General features: G+C 31.9%; 1 protein-coding gene across 1 annotated transcript in view; it reads left to right on the top strand.

The window, feature by feature from the left end:
• Window positions 1-14725, top strand: part of LOC129217405 (ubiquitin carboxyl-terminal hydrolase 10-like) — a 51939-nt gene that overhangs the window by 26176 nt on the left and 11038 nt on the right. Inside the window, exons 9-11 of the mRNA XM_054851702.1 lie at window positions 1999-2093; window positions 4467-4592; window positions 6829-6921. Of these exons, the coding sequence (XP_054707677.1) occupies window positions 1999-2093; window positions 4467-4592; window positions 6829-6921 (314 nt within the window). The remainder of the gene's footprint in view (window positions 1-1998; window positions 2094-4466; window positions 4593-6828; window positions 6922-14725) is intronic.

Genomic DNA, 14725 nt, shown 5'->3' with positions numbered 1-14725 from the left:
AGTAAACTATATATGAGTGGGCAAGGAGGGGGATCTTTAACCCTCTGACAGTCCTGGGTCATGAGTAGGATGTGTGAAATTCTTCCCATGGAATTTTTTTTTTTTTGGAGCAATTTGCTATGTAAATCAAGTGCCCTACCTTCCATCCAATTCCTAGCTACTGCACTGCACCTCCGACCATTTGACAACGAATGCTTAGAAACAGAAAGATAAGTGTAAAATACTTTTGAAACGTACTCACTAGGGTGTGATAAGACGTTCAAAACCATCAATGAGTTAATCAGCTGGAACACATTTGGAAATAAATTTGATGTTCAAAAGTTTCCTTCCAAGGTGTATACAATTTAGAAAAAAATCCATAGCCAGAAAGTGAAACTGAGCTACCCCCAGCTTCAGAGATTAATTGGACCCTGTATGTACTCAATGCATGATTATATTATTTTTACAAAATTAGACCCCACCCCCTCCCCATGGAGAGTAAATAGCAGGTCTGCTCAGGGCCGAATATAAACTCAACGGGGCCCTAAGCATTTCAGATATGCGGCCCCTTTTGTAGTTTGAAAACGTAACAATGTTTCTCTCTGTGGTGTATGAGGCATTGTTTTATTTTTTTCCCTTTACTATGTTTGTCTCTTTCCTCTGATACATACAGCAATGCTTTGACTTTGTTGATCATGCTTTAATGTGTTTTTTCCCCGATGGTCCTGTGTTGAATTGACCTTAAGAAGGGGGAATGGTATCAAAAGAGTGACTCAGGACTCCCCTTTAAGCAAAGTATAGAATATTATGAATTGTCGAGGGTTTCTCCAGGCAAAGAAATGTTTTTTAAAGTTATATACTCTTTCGAAAATTAAGATAACACACAGTAAAAATTGTTTTTGATTCGACAAATCAATGAGAGCAGTTGACAGAGAAAGAGCTCGGAAAGAGAAAAGACAATGCATTGTTACTTGCTCACATTGACTTTCAGTGCAATTAGTTTTTAATCACCTCTCCAACCCACTGACAAATACAACAATGAATTAAATGTAAAATAATCAATAGTAAAAAATGCTCTAAAATAAATAGTGTATAGTTTTAGAAAATATGTAACAAGGAGAGTAACATACTTTCCCATTTGAACAACTCACAATGTATAACACTTGATAAGAAATAAAATTGGAGCCCACATTGCTTAGGGAGTTTCAAAGACTTATCTAATTATTTTCAAGGACTTAAGAACAATTAAAATTATTTAACGTGCTTCATTTATACTTTCCAATCTCTGATATTTTAGTACTTGATTTTAAATTTTTACAGTCCAGTTCTAATTTTGTAAGAAAAGCTATTTTAAATTTAAAAAGAAACTATAGAAACTATAAAAGAGACTATAGATTTCTCATGACAACAACTTTGTTTCAATTGCAAGTGAGACAGAAAACGAAAAAGGAATAGAGGTAGTGTATTTTTTTCCCGTGCTAAACAGATTGACAATAAACAAAAGAAGTAAGTTTAAAGCAAGCAATAACAAAATAATTTCCAAAATACTGTATTTGGAATTATATAAATTGCAAGGTATGAAACATTGTGAGTCACAAAAACTTGTAATATGTTTCAGAAACGTGAGATACATGGATTTTACATTTTTGGTACAGGATGTAGCAAAGAGCTGAATTTGACATATTTTAGCATTCCTTCCCCCTACCTCCTCCTATTTGTGTGGTTTGTAGCCACTTTCCAAATTTTCAAGCACTAGAAAATGGAAAAAAAAAAATTTCAAGTACTTTTCTTTTTTCTTTTTTGGAACAAATTATGCTAATTTCCGGGAGTTGGGGCCCCTAAAAAAGCAGGGGCACTAAGCTATAGCTTGCTCAGCTTATGCGTTAATCCAGGCCTGGGTCTGCTTCACCTTCCCTGTTGAATTGTATATGCTCTTGAAAATATCTGAAAACTAAATAACTCTAAAATATGTTTCTTTAAAACCTGCATATCTGACAAAATATTTGTCTTTTTATGTAGTGAATGATGATTTAAAAGAAAATGGAGATGTCAGTGAAGGTGAGGAGGAATGGCAAGTTATAGGATCCAAGCATAAAGGAATGGTAACCAGAAAAGTAAGTTTTCCAATTTTTCATGTCATCTTGTACATAAGTTTCAAACCGTGTGTACATGAGTGTACCTTGGCCTTTTTTTTCCTACATATTTATTCTGTGTTTAAGTCACATTGATAAAATCAAAGAATGCAAGGTGGAAGATATATTTTATGCAATAAGATTGCTTTATCATAGCTGCCCACTCTCCCGATTTATTCAGGAGACTTCCGAATTTCAATGCCTTCTCCCTAACTCCTTATTGAATTAACTATCTCCCAGGCATAAAATTTTCTGGTTTTGGCAGCAATTTGCTTTTTTTTTAATGCACTTTCTGGTTGTTAGGTGATCTAAATCTGTTGCGCAATAGAGATGAGACGGGCTCAGCCCGAGCCCAGGCCCGAAGCGGGCTCGGGCACTAGAACCGAAAATAGGTTTGGGGCTCGAGCTCAAGTACAGGTATTCAATCGCCATACTCCATACAAATTCAAAGCAAATAAACCTTTTCCTACTGTGAGAAAATGAAAGGAAAATTTAAATCAGTTCAATCAATGTCAAATCTCCCCCCCCCCCCTGCTCCTAAAAAAAAATAATTAACTCTTATTTATAGTGTTTTTTTTGCAATTACTATTGCAATATGTCATACAGTAATGCATTAAACTTCTGTTAATGAAGAACATTTGACATAACATTTTTCTTTACAGAGAGATCATGTCAGACTGTAGAAGGCAGTTTTTGATACAAGAAAGTTTCCTTCGGGCACTTGCGGGCTCGGATTTTGGTCTGAGACAATATCACTCGGGCTTGGTTACAAATTTTTGGGCTCGGGCAAGCCCCGGACTCTCAAAAATGAGCCCGAACTCATCTCTATTGCGCAACTGTAACTAAAAATGTAGGCAGGAGGGGGGGGGGGATAACTTTTGAACAGATTTCTTTTAGTTTAAAAGAAATTTTATTTCAAATTCTTACAAGTGAAAAGGAATTGTTTTAGTAACACACCTACATCAAATTTGTGCATAGGCAAAAATGGCAAGCTGACTTTGAGATTTCAATCCTTTTTCATCCGGAAAGTATTTACTATCTTCTGAAAGTTAAAAGCTTTTGTAACTGTTGCTACTTTTAATCTGCTCATTTTATTTTTTATTTCAAGATTATTTTTTTTAAATCATTAAATTGTTGGTAGTTTTTAATTTGTTTCAAATAGTTTTTTTTTTTTTTTTTTTTTTTTTTTTTAAATGTTTAACAGGGGTTATTTTGTGTTTACTACAATTTTAACTTTTTTTGTATTTTTTTATTGTGTAATTGAATATTTGCAAACTTGTCATTTTGATGCTCCCTCTCTAAAATTATAATGAAAGTCAATTGAAGCTGATACCACTTGTAAAAAGTTTCATTAATTTTCATCTTTTTTTTTTTTTTTTTTTTATCTCCGATTTCATGAGAATTTAAGAGATACAATTAGTGTAGGATTTTTAAGATGGCAATAGAATATAAAAATCATATGTTGCATTAATTGTCTTTTACTTGTATAAATAGCTCAGCTTGTTACATTTTGCTTTAATTTTAGTTTGCAGAAGGATAAATACAAACCATAGTCTAAATCAGTGGTTTCCAACCTTTTTGAGCCAATCAAACACCTCTTTAGGTTGACTAACACCAATCCCCCCCTCACCCCAGTTAAAAACATTGACACTTTTTAATTATTAAAACAAAATGCAAATTTTAAAATTCGTAAACTTATCAATGAATGATGAGATACCTTCTTGAGGTTCAACCAGGGTGTGAGAAGGATGTTCCTGAATCTTGATTTGTTTCTTTTTTGACTTGATATTCTATGTCTGAACTCGGAACAATTGGTGTCTTGTGCATTTTCAACTTCGATAATTGCTGAGTTTCTATTGTCATCATTTTATCTTCCAAATGCTCATTGCTCCCCATCACCCCTCAAGAATGCATCGCCCCTTGGAGAGTTAATTGGCCCCCAATATGGGAACCACTAGTTTAAATTGTTGTAATTTTATTTTTGCAAAACATGGATTTCAACATTTCTTGTGAAAAATGTATGTTTTTCCTGAAAGCATTGCTTCCTGTGAGTTATGGCACCCTTTGCGACTGTACCGTATGCCAGACCCAGAAGTATATCTGCGTATAGTTTGTGTTATTCAAAATGATCTTAATTCAGTTAATCTTTATGACTTTTAGTTTTCCTTTCTGTTTGCAGCATTTTAAAGTATATTTTATATACCTGGTTATTTTAGGATTTTGTTATTCATTTCTAGGTTTAAAAGCATCATATTTTAGCATTCGGAAATTACAAATTAATTTTGATCATAAAAAAGATAATACAACAACAAATCATTTACAGATTTTTTTTTTTTTTTTTCCTTTCCTATGTAGGTTGCTGAACATAAAACACCAATATCTGATCTCCTTGGAGGGCAAATAAAGTCATTTTTAACTACAAGTGGGAACAAAACTTCTGCTTCTATACAACCTTTCTTCACTTTGCAGTTAGATATACAGGTAACTGTTATTGTTTTGGATTGTATTTGTAATTTATTTATTTATTTTCATAGTCAACTTCAATCAATGAGTTGCAATCTCTTCCCATATTTTACCTTAAGATTTTGTTTTATTTCATACTAGCTGCCTGCGGCGACCAGCTGGTTCGCCTTCTTACGCCATTCACCTTTCTATGCAAGCAGCCACCTACGGTGGCTGTTTGGCTAACTTGTCCTTTACCATTTTAATTCAAGTTTGCCGCCTTTGGCGGCTGTTTAAATAAATTTGGCAACAGTATTAATCAATCCATCTTTATCTTTTTTATGCCATTCACATTTTTACGCCAAGATTGACGCCTTCGGCGGCTATCTACCTTTACGATCTATCTCTAAATTTTCTTATCCATCTCTATTTATTTTAACCTCCCAACTCATTTCCTAATTAAAACAAAGATCACTCAAAAAACCGCTTTTTTATTTAAGTAGAGCAAAAAAAAAAAGTTATCCGTTATCTCCAAAATTCCCCGCAGTGTGCCAAAAAAGTAAGAAAGTAAAGTAAGTGACAAAGAAAAAAAAATCTCGCTGTTTTTAGTGAATTAAATGCGCACAACTATGAAATGTAACGTAATATAGATACAACAAAACGTCCAGCTTGGGGGGGGGGAGAGAATGAAAAGAGAAATAAATGCAATCCCTAAATAAAACAAAAAAAAAGGAAAGAAAAAAAGCAAGCGCTGCCGGAAAAACACGTGGTCATCACGTCATAAAATTAGAAGTAAGTTATATAGTGAAAAAAAAGATTAACATTGTTCGCGATTAAGATTCCGTCGTAAATATCGAATCGAAATCCAAGTAGTGACGTCAGAGCCATAGAAGAACGCTTTTTTCGGCTGATGCGTGGAAAGACATGTTGTGTTCAGCATTAAAAAAAATTGCAAAAAAAAAAAAAAAACTATTGCGTATTTTTAAGAACTTTTTTCTTCTGAAGAGAGCAAAATGTTTTGACTATTACCAATTTAAATTTTAGAAATGAGGCTTTGATACTTCTCGCAGGATGATATTAGAAAAATATAAAACCCAGAAAAAAATGCAAAATAAAGGTTTTTTTCAAAAATTTAAAAAAAATACAAAAATTGCCCTATTTTCAAAATTTTTTTGTTCATCATATTTAAAATTAAATTTCCGACCCTATAGTACAAAAAATATTTGTCTGGCGCTATTGGTCCGGGGTCTGTGAGGTAAAAAGTGCTAAAAATCACATAAAACATTAAATAACTTTTTTTCTAAATAAAATTTTAAAAATCGAAGCCTGAGGTGCACAACTTCAGCAAAAACTATACCTGTATACCAAATTTCATCTTTCTAGGTCTTACCGTTTTCCCGGGATGCGCGCCACACATACACACACAAACATCTTATTTTATTATATGTATAGATTTCTTATTCTTATGTGCCAGATTAAGCTTTCAGTCAAGGGTGCCTATATGGGGGGGGGGGGCAAGTGGGTACTCAAGGCCCCCCCCCCCTTTTTTTTTGAAAGAACTTCTTTGCTTTTAGTATTTTTTTCTTTGAAAAAATGTAAAAACTTTTCTTTTCCAGCAAATTAATGAATAAGTTATTAAAAATGTCAAATTTTAATAACTAATCTGTACTGGAATCAGTTTCTATGGGGAAAATATCTGAGCCCCACCTTAAAATTTTGCGTATGGGCGCCCTTGCTTTCAGTTATTACATAATGTTTTAATTGTAAGTAATGGTGTAGTTGATGAGATTAGTTATAGTTTCAACTAATTGTGTATGTATATTATGATTAATATAATACTTTTGATCATTGCACATTCTTTAAGAAGCATTAAAAAAGGACAGAAAAGGTTTAATGGTTATTAATTTTCTTATTTTAACCAAGACTACGGAGTTGGAAGAAAAATGACCGACTCCGACAATTTTGGCAGTTTTCACAACACCCAAAAGCAGTTCGACTCCCAACTATGACAGCACTGGCAGAATTGCCGACTTTGGGGAGAAGGATCGACTCCAACTCCTGATTTTTAAACCCTTGACTCCCGAATTCTTTGCCAAAAAATCAGTCCTACTCCAACTCTTCGCCTCTGACTCCACAGCCCGTCTTTTAGCTACATTTGTCGTTGAGAAAAAATAATGGATGATTCAAAATCTGTAGTAAATTACATAATAATATGTTTAAAATTAATTTCAAAAATTTAGTGTCAATCTGAAATCTGTTTTATTTTTCTGTATAGTCAGAAAATGTTAATAGTGTAGCTGAGGCTCTTAAAGAGATGACAGTAAAAGAACCTATACAGGGATACACATGTGCCAAGACAAAACAAGAGGTAAAAAATTCCATTTCTTCTTATTTAATTCATAAGTAGTCTGTAAAGGTGTTTTTGTGCATGTTATTCTGGGCTAGCTTATAGGCATGTATGTGTGTTCAAGCACGGAGTAGCAAAATTCGTGAGCAACCCAAGTATTGAGTTTTCATTCCAACCCTTCAGAAAAACCTGAAGCAGAACTATATAAGTTCTTCCAATTTGTTAAAAACAATTGGTATTAGTAATTTAAATGTGTTTGCTGCCATGTGTTAAGTTAAACAAGTTTTAACTATGTTACAATTTTTTTTAAATGAAATTGTTCCTAAGTATTCATTTAATGATGTGCTACCCTACTATACACCGGATTTTATTTTTGTTGACAGTTATTATGTTTAGTAGGTGAAACTTCAGTTCTAAAGAAAAGAAACTCTGAATGACAGTTAATCTCAAAATGTTATTATCCAAATTATGTACCAAAAAAAGAAACCTTTATACGGTTAAATGGCTTATTTAATTGTATCTGCTTAATTGTGGTTGCTATATTGTGTTTTAATATCAAAGTATTGTTTCAATTTAATTATATGATAGCTTTCATTATGACTGTTAGTATAAGAATACAAAATTGGAGTTGAAATTTTGTTTATGTAGGATCTCACACAACTTGATCCGGTTACTCAGTTTTTGAAAAAGTGCTAAGAACATATTTGAGAAGTGCTTGGACTTTTAACAAGTATAACCACAGTTGTAAGATAGGTCTGGTTAAAGAAACGTGCAAAAACTAAATAATAACACATAAGCAAAATACAAAAAAGGACAAACTGATCAAAATCATACTGCGTGAATTGTCAACCATTTAAAATACTCTACAGTAATCCCTACTTATTGTGCTTGTCTGAAGACAGCAAAAAGCATAATATAACCAAAACCATGATCATGAAACCAAAGTCATGAAATGTATGTAATCTGTTTATGTAAAACAAGATGTACGTGCTTACAATAAACCGAGCTGATGTGTGCATCACATGACTTCCTTTTACTTCAATTTAATGTTTCCCCATTCTTGGCAATTTTAATGTGATTCAATAGTTTACTCTAAATATCACCAACAGTGGCCAAATTAAAACCAAATTTTTTTTTTAAAGAAATCATCAAGTTGGAGACAAAACTTGGCAACTAAAAGACTGGCGATATGTCACCAAGTATCCGACAAACTATAACACCACTTGAGTTTACATCGAAATTAACAATGATTCCCCCCCCCCAAAAAAAAGAGGCAAAAGACCCCTTTAGAAACACCCGAATGCAACCAAAAGAGGAGGTGCACAACTAGACCTCACTAGGGGTCTACATACCAAATTTCAACTTTTTAGGTCATACTGTTCTTGAGTTATGCGACATACATACGTACATACAGACGTCACGAGAAAACTCGTTATATTTAACTCGAGAATCATCAAAATGGATATTCCGCGTGTCTATACGTTCTTAGGCACTTGTGTGGTCGAGTGGAAGAAAAAAACTCAACATTCATTCGGGGGTGAGCAAAATGGAAATTAAGGTTGATTTTTGAGTGAAAATTTTTTTGCAAATACAATACTTCCTTTTTTTTGTAAAAGGAAGTAAAAATCATTCAATATCACACTGGGACAACTGTCTTAATACAAGCAACAAAAGAAAATTATATTTCCAATTGTTCTTTTAAGATGAAAAAATGATTAAAAAATATATCTGTTGTCTTTTGAGAAAATCCGAAGTTGCAGCTAAAAAACTACAGTGAATTTTGATGAATTGAAAACATACTGTTTTGTTCATTGATTTTTTTTTTTTTTAAATGACTTGAAATGCAATGATTTAACTTTTAGTTGTTTCAAATTTAAGCAACCTTAAGTTTTTTTTGGGGGGGGGGGATGTATGATAAATCCAAGTGAGCAATGTAACAAGGAACTGTTGTGCTAAGAAATTTTTGAAATGTATAATTGAAATAGCATTCTAAAATCCAGTGGTGAAGGGTTTACTATTGCATATGTTGAGAAATGACCAACAACCTCAGAATTTCTGTGATGTTTCAAAAATGAAGAAGTGTTTAGATATTTATTCATTGAAATACATTTAGTTCAACAGTTAAGATAGTTTGAGTTTAAAATGTTTATACAGTGAAATAGGTTTTCCACAAAATGATATAGTAGTCTCAGGGTCTTTGGAAGGAAACTAGGGTTGGACTATCTCCCGAAACAGGTTGTGGGGGAATGAAATTGGTGACGTAGCTCCGGAAGCACTCGCTGAGCACTTTAAGACGATTTCAATAGGAAATGGCATTGCTTCGCTCCTATTTTTGGACATAAAAGCATAATTTGGGGGGAAAAATTAAGCCTTCGTGTCTTAATTTACATTCTTTGATACTATTGTTTATGTCTCATCCATATTTTACGAGAATTATTTTGAATTCGAATAAAATGGAAGAACAAAACTTGATCATGAGTGATTTCAAATGATAATTATTATGAAACTAAACCAAGTTTGACTACAACTTAAAATAATTTTATTAGAAGAAAATGGTAATCTATTTGAGTTATTAAATTCGTAAACTACTACAAAAAATCTTTTCCTGATTTGGAAGAGAAATTACTGTTATTCATTTACTTTAAAGATTATCTTCAAGAAATTGTAGACGAGAGAAAGAATCATTATTAATATTAATAATATAATAAATTAATATTAATTCTAAGAAGTAAAAAAACGAATTTTTCAATGAATAATGATTGAATTTAATAATATATAGCAACTATATTAGTTCAAAATAGTTATATATTTACATTTATAAAATATATACAACAACATAGAGGGAAAAATACAAATACTCAGAAACTGATTACCACATGGTAATACTTCATTTATACGTCTTTTATGAAAGAAATTAAATATCTCATGAAGCATTTTTAAAGCAATTACTGTTATTACAAGCAGATATTTCCCAAGTACTGTTACTCGTGTATAATGGAAAGATTTTGTAACTACTATGTTGATTCAAAATGCAAATAGCTGTGTACATAAATGACTACAATAAATACATATATTAAAATACAGTGAAACCTCCCTTAACGGACACTCCCGAATAACGGACACCTCTAATTAATGGACAATTTTGCAAGTCCCAGTCCCTCAGTGTAGGCCATTCCATGTAATTCACTCTGAATAACGGACACTCCGAATAACGGACAATTATTTCACAAAAAAATTTCCCTTGCGATCGTAGCACTTCCGTTTTTTTTCTTCTTTTCACAGAATATCTTAGTAACTGCTTGCCTTACAAAACTTTTCATCTTCCACAACTGATATTCCACCCCCCCCCCCCATTTCCTTATCACTGTTTCTTGGAATTAAAAGGGTGGTAATTGGCAGAGGAAGCAATTGGGGCTTAAAAGTTGGGGGCAGAAAAAAAACGAACTAAAAGGCATGGTACTTTTTGCGGGCAGCAAAAAAGAAAAAGAAAAAAAAAGTCAGAATTTTGTAACGGCTATAGTTTTGAGAGTATTGAAGCAGATAAGTGAAAACTGATGTCAATCTAACAATTAACGTTCGTTTTTCTTAAGATTTTAATGAATTTTGTACACAATAACTATTCAAAAGTTAAGATAAAAAAGAGGAAACTGGGCGGTTTTTCTAACTGGGGCTCTCGGGAGATGCAATTGAGCCGACCGGCGCCGGTAGTAGTCGGCTTTATGGCTCCGTGGTTTCGTTGGGTTGTTTAATTTTTAGATATGAAAAAGATTTGCCCATATTCAAGGTCATATTGCCAACTGTCAATCATGCAATAGTGATACTTGAGATAAAATAAATAAATTAACCATAAAAAGTGTGTGGGGGGAGGGGGTTGCTCCGCCGAATCGCCGCCGTTGGTAATGCAAAAAAGAGATGTCAAACTGTTTTAACTGATTACTTTAATTGATTAAATGCTTTTTAAGACAAGTGTGTGCTGTCAGTATACCTTTATTAAGAAAAAACAGATTAATTACACTTGACGTAAAATGTAGTAAACCTTTCGCAATTGTTTCGATTGTGTTCTAAAAAGGGAACAACAGCCCATTTTGAAAAAGGTAAATTAAGTAGTCCCTCCTAATAGCGGACACCTCCCAATAACGGACAAAACTTCTAATCCCTTGACTGTCCGCTATTCGGAGGTTTCACTGTATTATTTTTGCAGAATATTAAAATAACTATAGAGGAATAAGTACGGAATATCAGAAGCTGGTTGGTACATAACGTTTCTTTAATAACCCCCCAAAAAAATTATCCTATGAAATATTTTTAAGATCAAACCTTTACTTTAAACTGATATTTCCAAGAACTATTGGCTGTGACTTTTCAAATGGATACCACTGATGAACATTCAAAGTATGATCAACTATGTAATTACTGATGTTTATGATTCAAATAAATGAAATAAGCTATAATAAATACATATATTGAAATAACTGCATTTGTAGAATATATGCGCAACTCTATATGGAAAAATATGCGTTAGAAGAAACTGACACAACAGGTTGGCATATAACATTTTATTAATAACCCCACAAAGGAATATTATTCAATTGAAACATTATTTAAAACAACTACCTTTACTTTAAACAGATATTTCCAAGAATTATTGTTGTGACTTTTTAACTGGTTATCAATGATAAAAATGCAAATCATAATCAGCTATGTAATTACTGATGATTATGAAACAAATAAATAAACTATAATGAATACATGTAGTGAAATGTTTGCATTTGTAGAATATATGTACAACTCTAGATGATAAAAATATGTATTCTCCGAAAATGACACCACAGAACGATTCGTTGAAGTTCATCATCCAATGATTTTTTGTTCGTTTGTTTGTTTTTTAACAGTTTAAGATGTTGCTCGAAATTAATCCATGAAACATTTAAATTTTCAAAATAGATAAAACAACTAAAAATGGAAAAATATTGATTCTTTGACATTTAAACCACTTAATGTTCCAATATTTAACTGCTGTATTAAGAGATTTATTATCCTATGAAACATTTTTAAGAACTCTTACTATATTTCAAAGAGATATTCAAACAGTGCACTCCGAATTATTGAATGAATATCAATGATAACAATTCAAAACATACGCATCCACAAAAAAATATGAAATAACTATAACGACATAGCTGCCAAGTGCTCCGTTTTTCCCGGAGTTTCTCCGATTTTTATTGCGTACTCCGAAAATCCGATTTTTCCCAAAAAAACTCCGTTTTTTTTACTTTGCTTGTACACTTTTCGATTTTTGAGGAAAAAGAAGAAATTTCCCTATCCTCGAAGGCAGGAATTGTGCGCAAACTCAACAAAAGAGAAGACAATTTGATGCTTTGGAAGCTTAGTGTCAGGATAAACACTGAGGGGGAGCGCCGATTGGAGATCGTCGTTTTTTCATCGAGCATTTCAGCTACGTGTAAAACGTAGCCGCCATGTTTGGTCATTCACAAGATGGAAGTTAGCAGACGATACTTAAGCGCCTTCGTTTTCAAGGACAAAGCAGAATTGGGTGTTTCTTTTAACTGCAAACTAATGAAAATAAGCAAAATGTGCTGCAAAATGTTTTTTTTTCTTTTTTTTTTTTTTTGGTTATTTTAAATAATTTTATTGAGAAATATGAAAACAGTTATACCATTTAAAATTTCATTTTATCCTTATTGCTTTGGACACGAATGTGCTAAAAATTCGCAATTAAATTGTAGTTTCATGGGGATTTTTTATTTTTGAATTATTTTCATGCTATAAATTCAAAATTTTATATCTGAATTTTTGACTTAGTCGCCATATTTGGTCATTTGCGAGATTTTAGTACACAAGACTTTTAAGTGGCCTAGTTTTCAAAATCGGAATTAGATGTTTATTGCAATGCAAACTATTGAAAATAATGCAAAAATGTTTTTTTTTTCACCGGAAAATTCTAAATTTTTTTCTTGAAAAATGCAAAATTTTTTCTTCAGAATATTATTTTATCCTCATTGGTTTAGACTAATGTGCTAAAAACTCGCTATTTCGTCTAAATTTTAGTTTTTTAAGGGTCATTAATTATTTATAATTGCTTTTCATGCTATAAATTCAAAATTTTATATCTGAATTTTTGACTTAGTCGCCATATTTGGTCATTTGCGAGATTTTAGTACACAAGACTCTTTTAAGTGGCCAAGTTTTCATAATTGGAATTAGTTTATTGGAATGCAAACTATTGAAAATAATGCAAAGTAGGCTTTTTTTTTTCGGAAAATTCTAAATTTTTTTCTTGAAAAATGCAAAATTTTTTCTTCAGAATATTATTCTATCCTCATTGGTTTAGACTCTAATGTGCTAAAAACTCGCTATTTCGTCTAAATTTTAGTTTTTTTAAGGCTCATTAATTATTTATAATTACTTTTAATGCAACAAACTCAAAAATCTATTGTCTTGACTTTTTCGCGTTGTTGCCATGTTTTGTCATTTGCAGCATGAAGTAGACAAGACTATTAATAGCCTAAGTTCCCGAAAACAGAATTAGTTGTTTGTCTCAATACAAACTATTAAAAATAACAGAAGGCAAAAAGTTATGTTTTTTTTTTTTAAATAATTTTCTTGAAGGGGAAATTTTATCTATTTGATCCTTATTGCCTTGTAGGCTTTGCTATAAACTGAAACTATTTCATCTAAATTGAAGGTTCCTGCTGACTTCTCATTCATTTATTTATTTTTTTTATTTTTTTAAATAAATCAGAAACCTATTTTAACTTAAATTTTCCATGTGCAAAAAAGTATTGAATATCTCTCTTTAAATCCTATTCATCTTTTTTTTTTTTTTTTTTTTTTTTAGGGAAGTTGTAAAAACTGCCTCCCCCACTCCAGTTTGTATTTCAAAACTTAATGACATTGGTGGCCACTAAGTTTTTGGAGTCGAGTGCCACTGGCCACTTTCAAAATTTCAGAGCCTTGACCTTTACTATGAAGTTGCTTTACTTCCAAGTATAAGAAATAATTGTTTTTTTTTTTTAATCTTCAATATGTTCTTATGCATGTAGCATATGTATAAAAGCATATTTTTAAAAAGGATTGCAGTTTTATTAAATCAAACAGCAATCATGTTTTTTTAAAACTTTTCAATATGTATCTATGTAATGTTGCTTTTTTAATGTAAAATAATTTTTTTTAAAACTTGATTGTAGTTTTGTTGAAAATCTAACATGAAAATTTAGAAAAGCATTTTATAAGTGCTTAGAATTTATGGAAACTTATGGTACAGAAGGAAGGTTTAGCGCAGACCACGATTTCATGCTCCTATTTTAGCCCTCAGTGCTCCTATTTTTTCCCTTAAGTGCTCCTATTTTTTGTATCTTGAGGTTGGCAGCTATGTAACGAGTACAGGTAATGAAATGCCTGCATTTGTAGATTTTATGAATATATGTACAACTAGAGAGGAAAAACTATATATATATCTCCGAAATTGAAACATGATGTTTCATTAATAACCCTACTATTTCAGAAATTTATTACGCAATGAAACAATTTTTCATTCTTTTAAACAATTCATTTAAAAAAAACATTATTCAAATACCATTGCTCGTAATTAAATCATGAAATATTACATTTACAAAACATATTAAACAACTAGAGAAGGAAAAATATTGATTCTTCCGAACAGATACCACATAGTGTTTCAATAATGATCTCACTATTGCCGAGATTTATTATCTTACTAGCAAAAATACCCGGCGTTGCCTGGGTCAGAAATAAATGTAAGAAACAATCGCTACTTCCTTTCGTTTTCTGTTTTAACTGAAAG

This window comes from Uloborus diversus, chromosome 2 (assembly GCF_026930045.1).
Source record: "Uloborus diversus isolate 005 chromosome 2, Udiv.v.3.1, whole genome shotgun sequence".
In the NCBI taxonomy this organism is placed as follows: domain Eukaryota; kingdom Metazoa; phylum Arthropoda; class Arachnida; order Araneae; family Uloboridae; genus Uloborus; species Uloborus diversus.
Note: the sequence above shows the minus strand (reverse complement) of the source record. Positions and strands in the feature narration are given on the sequence as shown.